Consider the following 13,965-nt stretch of genomic DNA (forward strand, 5'->3'; position numbering starts at 1 on the left):
GGGAAGGTGGGAGGAGGGGAAAGTATCAAAATTCTGCAATCTCCATTTGGTTCCATGTTTTATTAAGCAGAGAAGACAGCTATTGATGGAGAGGATTCTCACTGGCTATAGCTCTGCCTCCACAGTTGCTGGAAACTTCAGGAGGGCAGAATGCTCTTGTCCTCAAATTCTGCTTGGGAGTTTCCAACAGACACCTTACAGAAGCAAATATTTGCAGGTGGCAGATGGACACTGGAGGATGGCCCATGAGGGCAAATGGGGCACTGCCACACCACCCTCAATCTTACTCCACCCACCTGCCAGCCCAGAAGGTAATAATAAATAATACAATAATAATAAATTTTATTTATATCCCGCCCTCCCCAGCCGAAGCCGGGCTCAGGGCGGCTAACAACACTAAAACAGTGCAACATTATAAAAACATTATAAAAATTAATTAAAATCAAAATTGATGGCAACCATAAACTAAAGTTTTGTAAAGATTGCCAAAGGAGGGAGTCAGGCTGCACCCTGACCAAAGGCCTGGTGGAACAGCTCTGTCTTGCAGGACCTGCGGAAAGATGTCAAGTCCTGCAGGGCCCTTGTCTCTTGTGACAGAGCGTTCCACCAGGTTGGAGCTGCAGCCGAGAAAGCCCTGGCTCTAGTTGAAGCCAGCCTAACCTCTCTGTGGCCTGGGACCTTCAGGATGTTTTGGTTTGAAGACCGTGAGTTCCTCTGTGGGACATACCAGGAGAGGCGGTCCCGTAGGTACGAGGGTCCTAGGGCTTTGAAGGTTAAAACCAGCACCTTAAACCTGATCCTGTACTCCACCAGGAGCCAGTGCAGCTGGTATAGCACCGGATGAATGTGATCTCGTAGCGAAGACCCTGTAAGCCCTGCCTGCCAGCGTCTTTCTCCTTTGTCTCAGTGTTGCTCTGGCGCCCCCTACTGTTGGGCTCCCTGCCTTCTGCCCCATCAGTTTCAATGGGCGTCAACCACCAGTGTGGGTGGGTAAAAAAAAGAGAGACCCTCTGAAACGAGAGTCTTGCACAAAATCACGTTGCCCAGCGAAACGCTGCAAAGGCAAAGCTGAGAGGCAGCTGTGAGGAAAGGAGACTCTACAGCTGTAAAGAAAATTTTTTAAGCCCCGCTGTCGGATTTCTTCCACGTTCCCAAATGCCCTGATGATCCGGTTACTAGGCCTTTCCAGCATTCCATGCAGAAACATGCTCCAGTCAGGAACGCTATTGTTCCCAAGTGCCCAGTGAATGCTTCCTGCAGGTCCAGGAAATGCATCCAGATGTAGCAACAAACAACATCTGGTGTGTCAATCAGGAGGATCAGTGACACCGGATATGTAAGGAACAGGCTATTGCATTGTGCTTTGAGAGATGCCCATGCATATCTAACATTCTAAAATCTGCTGACGTTGCCTGAATGCATTCTCCAACACATTGGCCATGCAGAATTTGATCTCCTGGGGAAGAGAGATGAAGGCAGTAAATATATTATGATTTTTTTTTATTGGAAAGGGTGGTAGCTCAGTGGCAGAGCACCTGCTTTGCATGCAGAAGGTCCCGGGTTCAATCCCCAGCATCTCCAGGCAGGGCTGAGAAGGACTCTTGTCTGCAAGAACCCTAAGAACAGCCTGCCGGATCAGGCCAATGGCCCACCTATTCCTGGTATGTCCCACGGAGGACCTTACGATCTTCAAATAAAAACATCTTGGAGATCCCAGGCCACAGGGAGGTTAGGCTAGCCTCAACCAGAGCCAGCGCTCTTTCAGCCGTGGCCCTGATCTGGTGGAACGCTCTATCACAAGAGACTAGGGCCCTTGATATCTTTCCGCAGGGCCTGCAAGACAGAGCTGTTCTGCCTGGCCTTTGGTGGAAGGCCAGTCTGACCCCCTCCTTTGGAAATCCTCACAGAACTCTAGCCCAATGGTTGCCATTAATTTGATTTTGAATTGATTTTAGAATGAATTACAATTAATTGATTGTGATTTTATGTAAACTGTGTTACTTTTATTGTTGTTGGCTGCTCTGAGCCTGGCTTTGGCTGGGGAGGGCGGGATATAAATATTATTATTATTATTATTATTATTATTATTATTATTATTATTATTCCAGCATCTTGTTATCACAGTGGCCGATCAGATTCCTGTTGGAAACTTGCAAGCAGGATCTGACCTCAAGAGCACCCTCCCCACCTGCGGTTTCCAGCTACTGGTATTCAGAATCTCTTAAATAAAAACCCCCGGAAGGCTGCAACCAATCAGTGTAGAGTCAGCTTGGGTCAGGTGTTCTTGGACTATGACTCCCATCATCCTTGACTACTGGTCCTGCTAGCCAGGTGTATTGGGAGCTGTAGTCCAGCAACAGCTGGAGCTCCAGCTTTGAGAAACGCTTGGGTGGAGAATACTGAGCTAGACATACCAATAGCCTGACTCAATATGAGAGAGCTTCCTATGCCTTAAAGAGTGCCAACCGCAGCTCAGTGGCAGAGCTCCTGCCTTGCCTGCAAAACGTCCTAGGTTCAATCGTCAGCACCTCCAGGTGCAGATGAGAATATCCATTGCCTGAAACACTGGCAGTTAGCTCAGACCAGTGTTTCCTAAACTTGGGTCTCCAGCTGTTGTTGGACTACAACTCCCATCGTCCCTAGCTAGCAGGACCAGTGGTCAGGGATGTTGGAAATTGTAGTCCAAAAACAGCTGGAGACCCAAATTTGGGAAACATACTGAGCTAGATGGGCCCCTCAGTCTGACTTGATATAAGGAAGTTTCCTGTGTTATAGCAATTTGCTTGAAAAAGTCGAGCCAAAATGCATTTTCAGGCCAATCCATTTTACTCTCCGTTCAACGCAACTCTGCGCCTCAAGGCAAAAGGCAGCCCGCAATAATCAGCGACCTCCCTGACAGACCGGACAGAAGCGGCTATCATATTTCGGAGAAAAAAGGTCTCACTGTGCCGACTGCCATGGAATTAGGAAAAGCACATTCCTGAATTCCTCTTTCTTCTGCACTGTAGGAGACTGATACCTGATGCCTGCTTGGCATTTGCACTCTCTGGAGGGAGGTCAGTTTGAAAGAAAAGGGAAAAAAAAAGCCCTTCCATTTGCCAAAGTTGGGCTTTGCCACGCTGCTCTCCCCCAACTGTCCCTCCCACGAAAACTTTCCAAGGCATACGTGCAGAGCGTGATTTCAGATGGGGAAGGGATGGATGTCCCAGCCTTACCGTTAGGCAGAAAATTTTGTCCAGTTGTTCACCATTATCTAACTCTCAGCCTTAGGTGTCAAAATAATTTGGCTTTGGGTACGATGCAACACAGCAGGGGAACAGAGGCATTTCCTGGGCTTTGCCCTGCCCTGTGGCTGAGTGCTTCCCCTCTCCTGCCTCTCCAAATCAGACATGTATGAACAGATCATTACCCCAGGTGACCAGCCAGGAAGAAAATCTTCCCCGCAGCATGACTGAATTGCAATTTAACCACCTTTTTGCTTTCTTGCTGCGTGGCCACGACAGAGCTGGAAACATTTCGCCGGCCGAAAATCTAAAATATTTTTACAACCGTAATTCCTGGCAGCTCCTCGTTCCTCCTGAAGCAGTGTCCACGTAGGACCCCCGCGGTGGGGGTTCCCTCCCCTTTGCATTTACGAATCAGAACGGTGGATTTTTAATTTTTTTTGTCCCGTTCTTCAGATGACAGCCTCATAAGCTGTGTTAGCTAACATGGAACATTTAGCAAGTCCTCATGCAGTGTTTTCTACAAAATAAATCTCAAACTCATACCCCAAGCACTTTGTCCTGTGCCCCACACTCACGCCCAAGTCCAGTTTGTACTTTCAGGGACCAGCAACACACATTAAAAATCAGTGTGGGAACGTATCTTGCATGTAAGAGAGAGAGGCATCTTTCTAACTCCCTTGTATGATCTTGGTTAAACATAAGAGGAGTCTTGAAGATGGATCAGGCCAAGGGCATATCTAGTCTGGCTTCCTGACCCCCCCAGAAGGAAACTCCCAACAGGACCTAAGCACAAAAGCACTCCCCACACTTGTAATTCCCAGCAACTTGTATTCAGAGGCGTACTCCAAATCGGACTGCAAAAACCCAAGGTCTAAATGGGGAAAACGCTTTATGTGATTTTCACCAAATGCTTAGAATCATAGAATAGAATCATAAAATCATAGAGTTGGAAGAGACCACAAGGGCCATCGAGTCCAACCCCCTGCCAAGCAGGAAACACCATCAGAGCTTGCCCGACCCGACCCTAAACAAGTTATCTTGGAAGTAGGATCACCACAGATTTTGGCCAGAATTTACACCCCACCTCCCCTCAAAAACATGCAACGGTTCTCTATTCCACATAAACTAGCATGGAGTAAAAAGGCCTGAACTTTAGTCCATAATCGTAAATTCAGCATTCTGCACTCTCAGTGACCAAATATTGGTGGGCAATCCAGTGCCCCTCAGGCCCTCAGTGCCCAACCGGTAGATCCAATGGCAGGCACAGCCAACTAATTCTAGGTTTGTCTCCATGCTGAGTCCTGCAAGGGCAAACCTCAGACTACGAGGAGGAGGACACTGGCAGGCAGCTCCGTCCCTGGGCTGGATTTAAGAAGACAAGCAGAGGCGACAGGGGCTTGGGGCGCAGGCGGGTTAGCATCCCCATTTGCCTTTCACCGTCCAGCCTCCACTGGGAGTTTCTGCCTGGTCCCGAGGGGAGAAAAGGGGTGCCAAGCAAGCTCCCCCATGATGTGGGGCGCTGCCTGAGTTTTCCAACTCGGAGACTTACCGTCCTGTCGCTTGGCTCCTCCGTGGGTGCCCTGGGCGGCGAAGAAGAGCAGGATCAGCAGCATCTGGGACCGGAGGGGCATCGTGGGAACGGTGCTGCTTCGGGGGGCGAAAGTAACTCTCACTTTTCGCGGGGGAGAAGGAAAGGCATCTGGGATGCAACTGCACAAGTCCCTCCCAGACGTCCCGGGGCTGCTGTGCCACGCAATAAACAACGCCCCTCCGGAGGGGAGCTCCTCCTCTCTTTCTCCAGCACAGCCCCACCGTATCCCGCCCACCCCACTTTCGTTTCTGCCCCCCTGAAACACCGAGATCCTGGGCAGGGATGCAGCTCAGGGGCAGAGCTCCTGCTTTTGCACGCAGAACCTCCCCTCCGGCAGCACCTCCAGGAAGAGCCGCGGAAAGCCGCCGGCGCTGCCAGTCAGTGTCGACAATACTGAGCTCGGTGGAGCAAGAAAGTGGCCGAGCTCCTGAGCCGCATGTTAAAAAAGCCCCAGATTCAATCCTCAGCATCTTCCAGGCAGGACTGGGACTGTCCCCTGGCTGAAAGCCAGGAAAGCAGCTGCCTGTCATTGTCGACAATGCAGAGCTAGGGTCTGACTCTGTATAAGGCAGCTTCGTGTGTTGCATGAGAGTCTTCATCTCAAGGCAGCCCACGATGGGCAAAAGATTCCTGCATTGCACGGGGTCGGACTAGATGACCCTGGGGATGGGATCCCGTCCAACTCTACAATTCCATGATTCTGCGCTTTGCACGTAGAAGGTCCCAGGTTCAATACCCAGCAGCATCTTCAGGAAGGTCTGGGGAAAGACCCCCTGTCTGAAAAATGCTCCTGCTGTGGAAACGGGCACTCTGCAGATGGCCAGAGGCACTTTGACCATGGTCTTCCTTTAAAATAAAAATTAAAAAATTCTGCGGGCGGCGGCGGCGGCAGCAGCAGGAGGAGCAGCGCCAGCCGCGGGATCCGCCTGACGGCCGGGGCTTGCCCTTCCCGCTGGGCCGTCACTCAGCCGCCACCGCCCCGCCTCGCCGTTCACGAGAGAGCCCGTCCGGCTGAGGCGAAGCCAGCGCCTCGCTCCGCGGCCGGGAAGAAGCTGCCCAACCGCTCTCCGCCCTTGCGTCCTTCGTTCCGAGAGAGCCGCCGCCGCCGAGCGGGCAGGCGGGCGAGCCGAGGCCGCGCGCTGCTGGTGGGGCGAGCGCGACTAGGCCTCGGAGCCGGGGCCTCGCGTAGCCGCGCCGCCCGGGGGCCATGAGGTAGCGGCCGGGCTGGCAGCGAGCGGCGTCCCGCTGTCTCCTTGCACCTGACTGCTCTGCCCCCTCGCCGTCCTCCATGTGGATGCAGCAGCGGCTGAAGGGGCTGCCGGGCCTGCTGTCGAGCAGCTGGGCGAGGCGCCTGCTGGCCCTACTGGGCTTCCTGCTGGTGGCCTACTGGTACCTCGGAGGGGCCTGGCCTCGACTCCTGCCCTGGAGTTCCCGGCAGCCGCCCGGGGGCGCGGCGGGGCTCTGCCTGCAGGCCGAGACACGGGCCTGGCAGGCCTGGGCACAGCAAGGGGAAGCCAGGCTGCTGCCCCAGGCCCCCGGGCACCCGGCGGGCGGCGACGATGCCAGCTCCCCACCCGCCCTGGTGGGCAACGGCTACCTGCTGCTGGACGCCACAGCCAACCGGCTCTGGGTGGCAGCCTCGGCGGGGAAAGGCCCAGCGCCCACCTTGGCCCATGCCACCGAATACGCCGCCTTGGCGCAGCTCCGGCCACCGGCTAATGCTGTCGCTGAAGTGGGGGCTGCCGTGGCCATGCTGAAGGAAGGCGCTGTCCGTTGGGTTCGGTGTGTCCAGACCGGGCCGGCTGCCTCCGAGGCGGCCGGCGGGGGCTGCGTCACCATCCGGGAGGAGCTGCTAGCCCACCGCGGGCGCCCCCACCTCTACCTGCAGCGAGTAGCCATTGCCAACCCCACCGACCGCTTGGTGGCCTTTGAGGTGTCCGGACCGGCCTCGGCCGCCTCCGGGGGAAACGGCGGGGGGAAGTTCATCACCAGCATGGAGAAGTCGGGAGACCGGCAGTTTTTCCTCTCCTCTGGGCGGGTGCTGCAGCCCGTGGGCGACAAGGTGGTCCTGGTGGTGGTGGCGGCCAAGAAGCTGGTCAACCGGGTGCAGGTGGCGCCCAAGTCCCAGTTCGACGAGACCCTGCTGTCCGTGGTGCACACCTCGGAGCCCGTCGAGGCCGCACGTGTGGACGAAACCTTCGGCCGGCTCCGGGAAGCGGCCAAGAAGGAGATGCTGGAAGTCATGAGGATGAGGACGGAGGACTTGGTGCAGGAACACAGGCAGGCGTGGGCCGACCTGTTTATCTCAGGTGAGAGCTGGGCTGGCGCGGCCCCGGCTTGGAACGAAATGGCAACATCAAGCTCTATGGTTTCCCCTTGGTCCAGAACCAGGGCCAGATCCGGGTTCGAGGCGGGGGCTTTTTGCAAAGTGCTCCCTATTCCTGTCTCGGTCTGTCCTGGCAGCAGTGGGAGATGGCCATGGCGGCTGCGCTGTGAATTTCCACTATTTTAATTGCACCCACCAAAAAGTAATTCTACATCAGAGGCATTGTGGAGCATTTAAAGGCTGGTGCCCGCCTGGTGCTAATAAGAGCTGATGGAAGCATATTTGGACTGAGTCCCCACCAGCACGCTGGAGCCCACCTGCCGGCACCGGTGCATAATTGAGATTGGATTAATGATGTTTGTCACTTGCACCTTCCACTCTTTGAGGGTGTTGTAGGGAGGGTGAGATTTGGGAGATGTGCATAAACCATGAGCGATTGGCCTGGGTCTGTGAAAGAATAGGAGTTACTCCTGGTAGGCATTACATCAGAGGGGTGCCTTTTTCTTGATGTACAGCAGGGCAGAGGAAGGTGCAGGCCTTCACACATGGTTGGACTCAGCCCCACTCAGCATGCCCGGGGGGCAGGACTGATGGGACTTGTCACCCAGCAACCACCCGTAGGTTCAGCATTCCTGGTGCACAGAAATCAAGGAGGATTATGTCCAGTTAATATAAGAAGTGGTCTTAGATAGAAGTTAGCATATTGGACCATCTACCTCAGTATTGTCCACACTGGCTGGTAGTGGCACTCCAGGGGTCTTTTCCCAGCCCTGTGTGGAGATGCCAGGGGTCAAACCTAGGACGGTCTGTGTGCAAATCAGATGTTCTACCACTTCCTTTCTGGTGGGCAGAGGCATTCTGGGGCAGGTTGCAGTTAGCTTTTCTTCAGTTATGATCCTGCAAATGAAAGATTTGAGAATGGGCACACAGTTTTCCCTTTTAAAGAAGAACATGTGATTGCATCGAACTGCTCACGCTTCACTGTTGCTAGTGCTAATATATTGTCCTTTTCGTAGACTTTAACAGTAGGCTGTTTTGAGAGAGCTAAGAAGTATAAATAAACAAGGTTAAGGGCTTGTTAAGCAGAAGCAAGCAACTCATGTGATATTGATGTTGGGGCTGTTTATATCCCATATTGCTCATCAACTAGGCTGTCTTGTTTCCTGCATGTGTGTTGGCTTCTTCAAGGGTGCTTCTTAAGCATATGCAGAGTTCATCTCCTTCCTTACTGATTAACTGTGGCCCACTTCCACGCTCTGGGAAATAAGGAATAGAGCTTTTGAGACATGTGATGTAACATATTGGTTTGGTTGTTAGAGCCCTGTGACCTTGCATTTTGCCCTGCTGTGTAATCCAGAATTTTATGTGGATGGGCCTGATAAAATGCCCTTTCAGAGAAGTGGGAGGGGCTGTCACTTAACAGCAGAACACACACTTTGTTTGCAGAATGCTGCACCTTTGATTCCTGTCCTAAACTCCAGCGAGCGACTGCCAGTCAGTGTCAACAGTATTGCACTAGATGGGCTAACTTGGTATAAGGCAACTTATTGTGTTCAAAGGAACATGGGAAGCTGTCTTCTGCTGAGTCAAGCTATTGGTCCATCTAGCTGGGTGCTGCCTACTCCAGCTGGCAGTGGCTCTCCAGGATTTCAGGGAGGGAGCCCTACCTGGTGATGATGATGATAATAATAATAATAATTATTTATTTATATCCCGCCCTCCCCAGCTGAAGCCCGGCTCAGAGCGGCTGGTGAGGCCTTCTGTGTGCAGAACAGATGCTCTATCACTGGGCTGCTTCCCTTCCCTGAGAATTCCTCTTCCCTTTCTCTCCCTGGCTAATGAGAGTGACTAATTCTGATACAACCTTTTCCCTACCGTGCTTCATGAAGCATTCTAGTGGATTAAACAATGTGTCAATCAAACCATCATCTCACCCTCTGGTTCAACACTTTACACAAGACGAATGCTTCTAAACTTTGTCTGCTTCTAAGGTGTACCTTTAGTTGCCTTGAGATACTTCATATCTGGTGACCAAGGAAGCAAATAAATAAGAAGGGAAATAAACTTGGTAAACTCTGGAATTGGCTTCTCCCAGAAGTTGCAGAGATGGATGTCAGTTTGGAAAGGGGGACAGACAAATGCTTGGAGGCTACTAACCAACCATGGTTAGGTTCTTCCTCCGCTGTTGGAGGCAGTGTGCCTCTGAATGCCAGTGTTTGGGAATCACAAGTGAGAGCTGTTGTTGCACTCAGGTCCTGCTTACAGGCTGCCCAGAGATATCTGGTTGGCCACGGTGACAACAGGATGCAGGACTTAGATGGACCTTTGGCCAGATCCAGCTGCAGAGCTCTTCTTATGTTATCATGTTCCTTTGTTGATCCTCAGGTCTGATTACCAAAACACTGCAGCCTTACAAAAACTAGTCACGCACTCAGCCGCATAGTTTTCCTGGGAGTGTTGCAAAGTGGATTAAAATAGGAGGCATGTGACTATACAGAGGTGCAATTTCTTGGAGGAGTTTCTCCTCTTAACTCTTCCGTTACATTTCACTCCCTACCGCCAGCCTTGTGACTAGGATCCTTTCATTTGTGCGCAAGCGCAGACTTCCAGTTCCTTCACACTTCTAAATTTGCAGCTGCCTGAGCTAGAGAAGTAGAGAAACAGGATTTCAAAAGCGGGGAGGGAAGCCCAAGCTATAATTCATGTCCATCTCTGAGGTTTGATGTGTGGGCCATTCCAAGTGGCTCGTCCACAGCCAAGCCTGCCTCGTAATAAGGATCAAATGGTGGGCAGCCTGTGAAAGAACAGGATGCTGGACTAGGTGGATCATTGGCCTGATCCTGCAGGCTCTTCTTATGTTCTTACATATAAGCTGAGTTATGGAGGAAAGATCTCCATAATAATTCCTCTGTCCGTTTCAGGGGTCGAGATGAGGAAGATCACCGATGCTCACACCCCCTCGAGTGACACCGTCAACATGACCCTGTATTACGTCCTCTCCACCACGCCCTCTCCCCTCCTTGACCCTCTCATTGGCAGCGAGGAGAGAGAGAAGATGGAGGCCACCCTGAACTACGCTGACCACTGCTTCAGCGGCCATGCCACAATGCACGCCGAGAACCTCTGGCCGGGCCGGCTCTCAACTGTCCCCCAGATCCTCCAGCTCTCAAACTTGTGGAAGCTGACTCTCCAGAAGCGTGGCTGCAGAGGCCTGGTCGCAACGGGGGCCCACGGCCTCATGCAAGGGATGGTGCTCAGCTTCGGCGGGCTCCAGTTCACGGAGAACCACCTCCAGTTCCAGGCCGACCCCGACGTGCTCCACAACAGCTACTCCCTGCGCGGCATCCACTACAACAAGGACCTGATCAACTTGGCCGTCCTGCTGGACTCGGACGGGAAGCCCTTCCTGCATGTCTCGGTCAAGTTCCAGGACAAGCCAGTCAAGCTGTACGCCTGCGAGGGAGGCTGTGCCAATGACCCCATCGAGCTCACGTCGGAGCCACGAGGACACACCTTCCCCGTCATGGTGACGCAGCCCATCACCCCGCTGCTCTACATCTCCACAGACCTGGTCCACCTGCAGGACCTGAGGCACACGCTGCACCTGAAAGCCATCCTGGACCACGAGGAGCACATGGCCAAGCAGTACCCTGGCCTGCCCTTCCTCTTCTGGTTCAGCGTGGCTTCCCTCATCACCCTGTTCCACTTGTTCCTCTTCAAACTCATCTACAACGAGTACTGCGGGCCAGGAGCCAAGCCGCTCTTTCGGAGCAAGGTATAAACCCTCACCAGCCGGGCCTGCTTCAGATGCCTGATGTTCAGCAGACCGACTCAGCTTCTTGGGTTGCCTTTTGTGTGTGTGTAATCCAACCCTCCCAGAGCCAGGGAGCCAGGAATTTTGAACGACCTGCAGGTGAGCAGCATCCCTGCGTGGAAGGCAACCAGACTTTGCCTGGGAGCCTATAAAGAGGAGTCTGAACGCTTTTATTTTCAATTTTCCAAATTGCAGTGTTGGGTCCTTTACAAGAAAGTATCCGGGGTGGGTGCACGCCAGCAGTTTCTGCTTCATTGGGGTCCCTTGCGGACGGCCTTCACATTAAAACAATCTCCCAGTGGCTGTCCCGAAGGTAGCTCACCAGTTGTAATGCTCTGATCTTGCTGTGTTGCCACCCCAGGACCGTCAATAGAAAGGGGATTTGACCAACTGCTAAGCTAGTATTAAGTGTGTTTGCTGTATAGACATGCACACAATTTCCCTTGAAGGAGAGCAGGTGGTATTAACTGCTCCCTGTAAATCGATCATCTGTGTTGCAGGTGGCCCTGCTGCTAGTCCTAGAGGTAGGAAAGTGTGTGGCGGCTTATTAGATGAGAAGTGCCAGGCTCACGGTGCAGTGGAGGTACAGAGGAACCAGTGGAGTAAAACGCCTTTGATTCTAACTCCTATGGGGAAAGAAGGCTTTCCTTGACAGGTTAAATGTTCAGCGTTTGCCAGGAATCGAATAGCCCAAGAGGCGGTGATGGGGAGGCTTCAGGTAGCAGCCTGCTTTTCCCTCCCTCTGGAGCTGAAATGGCATGTGGGGTTTGAGCTTTGCCACATCTCGCAAGACCTGATGAGGCACTTCGCTTTGGTGCTCTGGATGACACTTGGGAGGGAGGTGTCATCATTAACAGCACCAAAGGCCAGATTTTAGTGTTAAAACATAGGGGAGAAAAATGGCAGGTGAGCAGCTCTTTCTATTCAAAAAACAAAAATTACAATTCCTGCCCCACCCAAATAAAGCATGCAACCAAGGGAGAGAAGTGACTGGAAGTCTTTTGCATATAGTGTGTGTACTACTGGAATCCCGGAAATCCGCAGTGTGCTCTCTTCATCCACTGCTATGTGTTCAGGGTGAGTGTGTCCTTTTTACTCCCGGAGGATCTGAGGCCCCTGTTGCCTCTTTTGGGGTTCGTCCCCCCGCCCCCCGCAATGCAGACCTGGTTACCCATCAAATAGTTGGTGCAACCAGCATTGTCGTCACCTGGAAAAAGTTGCTGATGAAGAAGACTCTATTCAGGGTGGGGGTTTGCCTGGGTTCCACTCAAAGCACTAGCCCCCCTGGGGCCCGCTTGCAGATTCTCAACACCTGAAAGACAACATCACAGTGAGAGTTCAACGTCTTTCAGGTCGGAGACGAGGAGGTGGAGCCAAGATTCGGGAGTGGGGAAGAGAGAGACACTTTTGAGACTTTGCAAGTCTCGCTTAGTGCCTTCCAGATGTTTTGAACTACATCTCCCTGCGTGCTGGATGGGGCTGATGGGAGTTGTATTCGAAAACACCTGGAAGGCCCAAGGCTGGCAAAAGACCTTACCAAGAGAGAAGGTGGGAGCAGGTAAGAGTTTGCCTTTCCCTGTAGCGGTGCCATCAGTAGTTTTCTTGCTTAAAACAAAACCTGGAGTTTTTGCACTGCAAAATGTTCAGCTTTAGAGATAGAATCTGTTTGCTAACATTAAATGTTTTTGAGAGCTCCTGTTCTGTGTGTGTGTGTGTGTGCGCACACCCACCCATCATTCAAGGGGGGGGGGCGCAACTGAGTGTCTTTTCTGACTGTGAGCTAAACAATGTGGACTGACACCCTGTGCTATTAACTGAACCAAAAGATCTCTGTGTCTTGAGTGTGTGAATGACTCCGATCTCTCAGCGACCCAGCACTGGACAAGACTTCAGCTGAAGAACAAGGAACTTTTTGAAAGCAACATATGCCCTTTTGTGCCTTGGTGGGAGGGTTCATGGGTAGGTGGGGGAAATGAAAACGTCTCTGGTAAGAAATTATACTAGCACTTGTGTTTCTTTCCCATCTCTGTCTCTCTCTTCTGCATCGCTCTCTTACAGGGCCGTTGGTTTCCATTAACATCTACTCTCTTTAGTGGAGAATACTTGAAAATTACATGTTGGCTTGTTATGTTTAGTGTTTATAGGAAATGAATAAAATCCCATCTTCTCCCCTCCCCTCTCTTTTTTTGTTTTTGTTTTTTGGCTGGTTCCCAATCTAATTCAAGATTTCCCCCACCCCACCCTATAATTGAATGTTGGCTCATTCTTTTCATGTACTTTAATTTATTGTTGTTAAAAATGTGATGTTGGTTCTTTGCACTCGCAGTGCTACTCTGCAGAGTGAGTTAACAGCAATTAAGAATGTCTATGTGTTCATCTCTCACAGGTTAATGCTTGTGCTGGTAATGAATTTCTCTGCCTTCTCCGTAAGCATAATGTACAAAATAGTCTACTTTAATTAGCATTTGGAGGAAGGGGGGGAGAAATAGTTATTGCTCCAAACCTGTTGCAGTGTTCTCTTTTCTAAGCTTCTGGATTGTGGGGAGACATAGACTTTCTGATGATTTGAATGTGATTTGTTTTATTTAAAACACCAAAGGTTTTGAGGTTGGGTGGGTTGTTGTTTTTTTCTAGGAAATAAAAACTTTCCAAATCTATACCTACTGACTCCATCAACATTTTTTATATTTGGGGGGATGGGTTGTTGTTTTGTTTTTTTGCTTATTTTTTGCATTTATATATCACTTTTTTCTCCAAGTGGCTCAAGTGGCATACATGGTTCTCCCCTTTCTCATTTAATCCTCACAACAACCCTGTGAGGTTGGTTAGGCTGAGAAGCAGTGACTGGCTCAAGATCACCCAGTGAGCTTCATGACCGAGTGGGAATTGAACCCTGGTCTCTGTGGTCCTAGTCCTTACACTCTCACCATGACACCACACTGGCTCTCAACAGAAACCTAAATAATAATTGTCCGTAACACGCCCTAGAAGAAGAAGAAGAGTTTGG

General features: G+C 51.5%; 2 protein-coding genes across 2 annotated transcripts in view; one reads left to right on the forward strand and one right to left on the reverse strand.

The window, feature by feature from the left end:
* Positions 1-4,981, reverse strand: part of PLOD1 (procollagen-lysine,2-oxoglutarate 5-dioxygenase 1) — a 29,804-nt gene extending 24,823 nt beyond the window's left edge. Inside the window, exon 1 of the mRNA XM_083453922.1 lies at positions 4,777-4,981. Within this exon, the coding sequence (XP_083310048.1) occupies positions 4,777-4,858 (82 nt within the window). The 5' untranslated portion in view covers positions 4,859-4,981. The remainder of the gene's footprint in view (positions 1-4,776) is intronic.
* A 1,125-nt stretch (positions 4,982-6,106) lies between these two features.
* Positions 6,107-13,615, forward strand: KIAA2013 (the record flags this gene model as incomplete). Its single annotated transcript, XM_083453989.1, has 2 exons — positions 6,107-7,127; positions 10,066-13,615. 2 exons carry the CDS (start codon positions 6,107-6,109, stop codon positions 10,923-10,925), a joined length of 1,881 nt encoding a protein of 626 aa, XP_083310115.1. The 3' UTR covers positions 10,926-13,615.
* Between the last annotated feature and the right edge of the window lie 350 nt (positions 13,616-13,965).

Source organism: Podarcis tiliguerta, assembly GCF_965153285.1.
Source record: "Podarcis tiliguerta genome assembly, chromosome: 8".
In the NCBI taxonomy this organism is placed as follows: Eukaryota; Metazoa; Chordata; class Lepidosauria; order Squamata; family Lacertidae; genus Podarcis; species Podarcis tiliguerta.